Source organism: Mastomys coucha, unplaced genomic scaffold (assembly GCF_008632895.1).
Source record: "Mastomys coucha isolate ucsf_1 unplaced genomic scaffold, UCSF_Mcou_1 pScaffold8, whole genome shotgun sequence".
Classification (NCBI taxonomy): Eukaryota; Metazoa; Chordata; class Mammalia; order Rodentia; family Muridae; genus Mastomys; species Mastomys coucha.
The window spans coordinates 3,866,369-3,872,378 of NW_022196914.1; the positions used below are offsets into that span (position 1 = coordinate 3,866,369).

The 6,010-nt window shown below is 46.9% G+C and overlaps 1 protein-coding gene across 1 annotated transcript in view; it reads right to left on the reverse strand.

Moving 5' to 3' along the window:
* Egflam (EGF like, fibronectin type III and laminin G domains) overlaps positions 1-5,527 on the reverse strand; it is a 180,401-nt gene extending 174,874 nt beyond the window's left edge. Inside the window, exon 1 of the mRNA XM_031360032.1 lies at positions 4,937-5,527. Coding sequence (XP_031215892.1) covers positions 4,937-5,033 — 97 coding nt within the window. The 5' untranslated portion in view covers positions 5,034-5,527. The remainder of the gene's footprint in view (positions 1-4,936) is intronic.
* Between the last annotated feature and the right edge of the window lie 483 nt (positions 5,528-6,010).

A 6,010-nucleotide genomic window follows, 5' to 3' on the forward strand; every position in this document is an offset into this window, starting at 1 on the left:
AAGTCAAAAGATTCAAAGAAACTTGAGAGGCAAATGACACATGAAAAAAATTCAATATCATTATTCATGAAGGAAACAAAAAAATTAAAACTATGGTAAGATATATTTTTATACACTCATTAGAAACCTTGAACCAAACAAAAACAAAGAAACAGAGAAATGATAAGGAAATGGTTGGCTTGAATTTTCAACTTGACACAACTAGAATGACTTAGAGAAAGAGTATCAATCGGCAAGGGGTTGTCAACATTGAATTGACCTGTGGTAATTGTCTTAAGATGACTGATGTGGGAAGGTCCACCATGGGCAGAACCATTCTCTACTTGGGGGGATCATGACCATATAATAGCAGGGAAATCATTGATCACAAGCCAGGCAGCAAGCAAGTGAGCTCTCATGTATTTACTTCTCTTTGCTCTTGACTGGATGTGGCACAAGTGGCTGCTTCAAATTCCTGTCACTTCCAGTGATGGATTCCAACATGGAATTATGAACTAAACCCATCCCCTCTTATGTTTCTGTTTGTCATGTTTTGGTTTTAACTTTTTTTTTTTTCTTCACAGCTGTTGAGATGAAACGAAAACATGTACCAAATGCTGTGGAGAATCCAGGAAGAGTAGAACTTCCATACGTTGCTCCTAAGAATGTGAAATAGTGCAACCATTCTGAGAAACAATTCAGTGCTTTCTTGGAAAGTTCAAGCTACCAGAAGCAATGATCCCCACTCTGCTCCTTATCAAGAAAAATAGAAGCATATCCACACAGAGGTATCCATAGAGCTGCATAGCCACACAGAGATATGAATAGAGCTGCATATCCACACAGAGGCATGCATAGAGCTGCATATCCACACAGAGGCATGCATAGAGCTGCATATCCACACAGAGGCATGCATAGAGCTGCATATCCACACAGGCAAGTATAGAGCTGCATATCCACACAGAGGCATGCATAGAGCTGCATATCCACACAGAGGCATGCATAGAGCTGCATATCCACACAGAGGTATGAATAGAGCTGCATATCCACACAGAGGCATGCATAGAGCTGCATATCCACACAGAGACATGTATAGAGCTGCGTGTAGCCATCCATTCACCCCAGCCTAAAGCTGAACACACCTAAAGAGCCATTCCCTAGGGAACAGTGAAACACACTTCAGTCATCTGAGTTCTATACAAGGGACTACTACTAACCAGTACAAAGGGTAAAAAAAAAAAAAAAACACGCTAAGTGCCACCACGCATGGGTTCGTCTTGAAAGTGCTGTGTTGGGTGTGAGAAAGCACACACAAAATATGAGAGATTCTAGAAGATTCAAAAGTACAGGGTCAGGAATCAGATCACCAGTTGCCAGGGGCTGTAACAGGGTCGATCTTCTACTATGAAACACAAGATTATATTCTCAAGTAAAGAAAATAGTCCATTTATTTCAAAACAAACATCTGCAAGAGGGGAATTAGCCCATAGGCAGGTGATGAGGGAGAACACAGGCCCCTTACGTGGTTGCTGCTAGCTGAGGTTGAGCAGCTGAGCGTGTCCAAACTGATAGTGTTTTTTAGAACTTATCAAGCAATCCCTGAAAAGGAAGATTTTTTCATAAAGGTCTTCACCTCAATAAAGCTGCCTAGAAATGATCCTTATAATGAAGACCCGGGTGACAGATCTACCTGTGGACTATGGGTGGCTTCTTTCCTTCCTGTCCACAGTTGTTGGAATTTCCCCTCTCTCCCCCTGAAATCCCTGCCAAGAACCAGAAGCAAAAGGCTACCAACCACTGGTGTTAGGGGATCTTCACACTAGCCCAGCTCAGCTTTTGACCTTAACTTGGACAAATCACTGAGTCCCTCTCGGTCCCGTGGCAAAGTGAGTAGTTTGCACTTGCTTCTGTTTATGCAGAACAGGAATGACACTTGTTCAGTCCACTGTATTTACACACAGTGGAGGCCTGCAGAGGTGGTGTAGACATGGGGCCCTTTACCTTCTCACTCTTCTACCCCCCAAGGGACTCCAGTGTTTTCCTGTCCCCCAGAAACATTAATCCCCATGAGTCTGACAAAGAAAGAGAGCTCTTCCTCAGTGCTCGGTAAAACTTCACACAGGATTTATGGATGGGGTGAGGGGATAGTAGCTTCCGTACCCCACATCAGTAGACTAGGTACTATTTTGTTTGGAGGTGACACAGGTCTCCCACACAAAATAGCAAGGAGAAGCCCTCCACCTAGGTTACAGGGCTCTCTGTCCCTGGGGAACTCAGCCTTGAAAACACTCAAGGCTACATAGTTCTGCAAACAAGACAGCTTAGGACTGGGATTTTGTGCCAAATACCAGAGCCTAAATTCCCATTCCACCATTTAGCCTCTGTGTGGCCTCGGGTAAGATATTGAGCTCCACTAAGCCACACTTTCCCCCTTAGTAAAACAAAGAAACTAGCAGCACACAAGGCCGCTGGCTTGATTAAAGAAATCAGTATGTGTCGAGTTCTCAGAACAGTGTAACAAGCACTTAATTAGTGCCAGTTAGTATTATTTAATTTGACTTAATCTGAACACTGCTGTGGCAACTCTCTTTGAGTCTTGGCAGATGTGGAGCTTTCTTTCCTCATGCTCAGTGCCAGAAGGTGCTGCACCTTAGGGTGAGGGGCCAAGGTGTCCTTCTCTACCTGTCTTCTTTCTAGAAGAAAGGATGGAACCTTTGGGTTAATTGGAATTCTAGACTTTGAAACTAAACTGTACTTATCAAAAGTTGATTGTGCAGAGTAAAGAGGAATAGATAACAGGATACACAGCTTTGCAATGTCTGTGTGGTGGCCACATCACCTTCAAAGTACTGCACACAAGCCACTTTCTATGGGGGCGGGGGTGGGGGACAAGGTACAAAGTCCCTCCCATATGGACCCAGAGCGGGATTTGCTGGTGTCTGGGGAAGATTACAAATGAGCTCCTTGCTGTTTGCATCAGAGCCAACCAGGGCAGTTTTTAATCTGGACCAATTTTACGGATCAAAAAACTAGTCTTTCCATGGGATGTAAATGAGCCCACAAGGAAAATTTGCCCTGAAGTTTATGAAGTAGCTGTCACGTTCATCCAAACAGCTTTCCAACCTGAAAGCCATTGTCTGGATAAAATTATGAAGTAATTTTTTTAAAAAAAATGCCTTTCTGAGACTGAAGATGGTCTAAATATTCCTTCTACCTTGATGAGGCCAAAAATACTTAAAAGGAAGTTTTCAAAAAATCACTCCTTCCCCACGCCCACCCCAATACTTCAAGTAAAAGCAAAGAAAGCAACATGAGCTATTGCTGATGTGAATATCTGAACAAGATGCTGAGTGGACCAGGCAGAGATGTTTTTAGGAGAGGAAGGACCCAAAACAATACAAAATGAAGAGGCAAATGGGGGAAATGTGTGTGCAATTATACCCAGCAGGTTTTACATCTTGCTTAAATGGATGGAAGTCTAGCCTCAAAGAACCCTGCATGTGTCACACAGGCTAAGAGCCACAGACCTATGCAATGTACTATCTAATGTGGTTAGATGGTTTCATGTGCAGAAACCTGCAGAGGGCCAGCAATCATAGTGTGGTTTTCTTGAGCAAGAAAGTTCAAAGGCTCCTCTTATTGAGATTCTGGAAGGTGTATGAAGATGCAAGAAGACAATTTAATATGATTCTACCTTGGGTGGCTGCTGTTGCCTCCCCAATGAACCAGACAGTGTGCTGACAGATTTGTTCTGTATCTGAATGTGTTGTGGAAGCTGAGAATAGTCCTCAATGTTAAGTCAGGTAAGGGGATACAGGTGATCACAGATAGAGCCCAAAGACTGAGATATCTCCCAGAATCAAAGACAACCGTCCTAAACTCCAGACAGATCCTGGAGCATTAAGAAATATTTGAACATGCAAATGGGAACCTGCTCAGCCAAGATTCTCTTCCTTGCACTCTGATAAATTTTCCTGGTTTGCCTCTTTCTTGTAGAAACATTTGTGAAGGCAGACTGCACTTTCTGCGAGGTTTTTGCAGGCTAAATTAAAATAGTTAGATTGTTTTCCATTGTTCAGAAGACATAATTAATCCCATAAGACAACCCCCACTTGTAAAGTAAGCTAAGAAAAAGCAGATTTTTTTTTCTCACAATTCTAAATATGGTCCTGGCCAACAAAGAATAAAAATCGTTACCCAGAAGCGCTGTTAGGAACTTTATTGTTTAAAATGTTCTACTTTCCCATATGACACAGCCAAATCAATGTTGATAAAAACATACTTTTTAACCTAGAGGAAATGGGAGTTTTTGTGGTTTTGCGTTCTCTCCGATCCTTTGTACTAGCTAGCCTACAGTGCATTTATATCTTGGTTTGAACAGCAGAACTAAGACAAGGAGTTCTAAAAGAGATCAGGTTAACCCACTGTGGGCTGCTTTCTGCACAAACAGCCCGGGGCTGCAAGAAAATCCCAACAACAGAGAAAGTGCGGGTCCCTATCCAGTGCTTGGACAGGATCAGAGCCAGGAAGGGGGGCTCCAGGCAAACCTTCAGACACTCAACAGGAAATGGCTGGGCTCTAGGCAGTATGAATTCAATAAGATGTTCAAAGAAGCAGGAGGAGCTGTTGAAAGTCCTCTGCGCTCTCTCAGTCCTCTGTAACCCAGACAGAGCGATAGCTGCCCCTAACTTTTAGCAGTCTGTGGTTCCACACAGAGCCCACCACCTCTGCTAGCTCTGGAAAACAGATCGTTTCTTTTAACAAACAATATCCCTGGGACTGCCTGGGCTGGGGGAGGGCGAGGCTTGTGCCTCGGCTGAGCTCTGCGCAAAGCCTAGGCGGGCTGAGCCCACGCCGGTCAGCGGAGAGAGCTGCTGCCTGCTCTAAGAACCCCACCAAAGGCCGGGACCGGGGTGTTCTGGGCACGATGGCTCAGGGCGCGCACTGAGCGCTTTACCTGATTTTCGCAGAGCGGTTCGGAGTGACACAGCGCCGGGTGGGAGGCTGCAGGCCAGGAGCAAGAAATGGAGCAAGAAGGTTGAGATTAAATCCATCTCACCAACGGTGTGTCTGCAAAGTTTCACCAAGTCCCGGGCGCGCAGGGAAAGGGCGTCTCCCGGGGGACGCGGGGGACGCCAGTGACGCGAGGATGAGAAGATGGGGGACCCAGTGAGCTGAACCAGGAGCCACTCGGGAGTCCGAGGAGGCAAGGCAGCAGTTGGGAAGCTGGCGTGCTACAGTGGAGCGGGCTCGCAGCGGCAAGGCTTTTCGGGGCTGGGGAGTGGACGCTGGAAGCCGAGGGGAGGGACGCACTGGCCGCCGGAGGGAGGGCGGCTCGACCCGCAGGAGATGGAATTACAATCTAGTGGAAGAACGAGGGGCAGGGTCTGAATCAATTCACTCCGCGCCCACCTCCGGCGCAGACAGCCCCCAGCTCAGCCCTTCCCCGCGGGTGACCTAGATTGGGGGCCGGGGTGGGACCGACTTCAACACACGGCCGGAGTTCCTTGACTCAGACTGCGGGCCCAGGGTCCTCGGCTGGATCCTAACCCTGAACTTTTGAGGTTCCTCGGTTTCGCTGGCTGGACCCTTCTCCCCCCATACCCTTCTAGTTGGCTTGCACCCAGTTTAAACCACTTTTCCTAACACCTCAAAGGTTACTCTGTAGAGCACTCCGGAGGAAGCGCAAGGGAGGGGCTGTAATTTGCGAGCAGGGACGAGGAGGGTGGGGCTGGCCAAGTCTTGGGTGCTAAGAAGATAAATGGGATTTAAGGCGCACAGATGGAGAGCTCAGGCCAGGCCACTCAGAGGCAAAGGCCAAATGAAGATTAGGGACTGGTGCTCCGGGAACAAGTCCCCTCGTGGTGGCAGGTGGCAACTTTAGACACCCCCCTCTCCAAGAAAAGGAGAAAAAAGTCCAGGTAATTGTGGCAACTCCAACTTCTTTGGGGCTAAGAAGGTCCTCTGTAAAGGTGGAGCTTGCAGCCACGCTGGGACTGGGGAGTAGGAGCCAGCATTTAGCTCCCCAGCT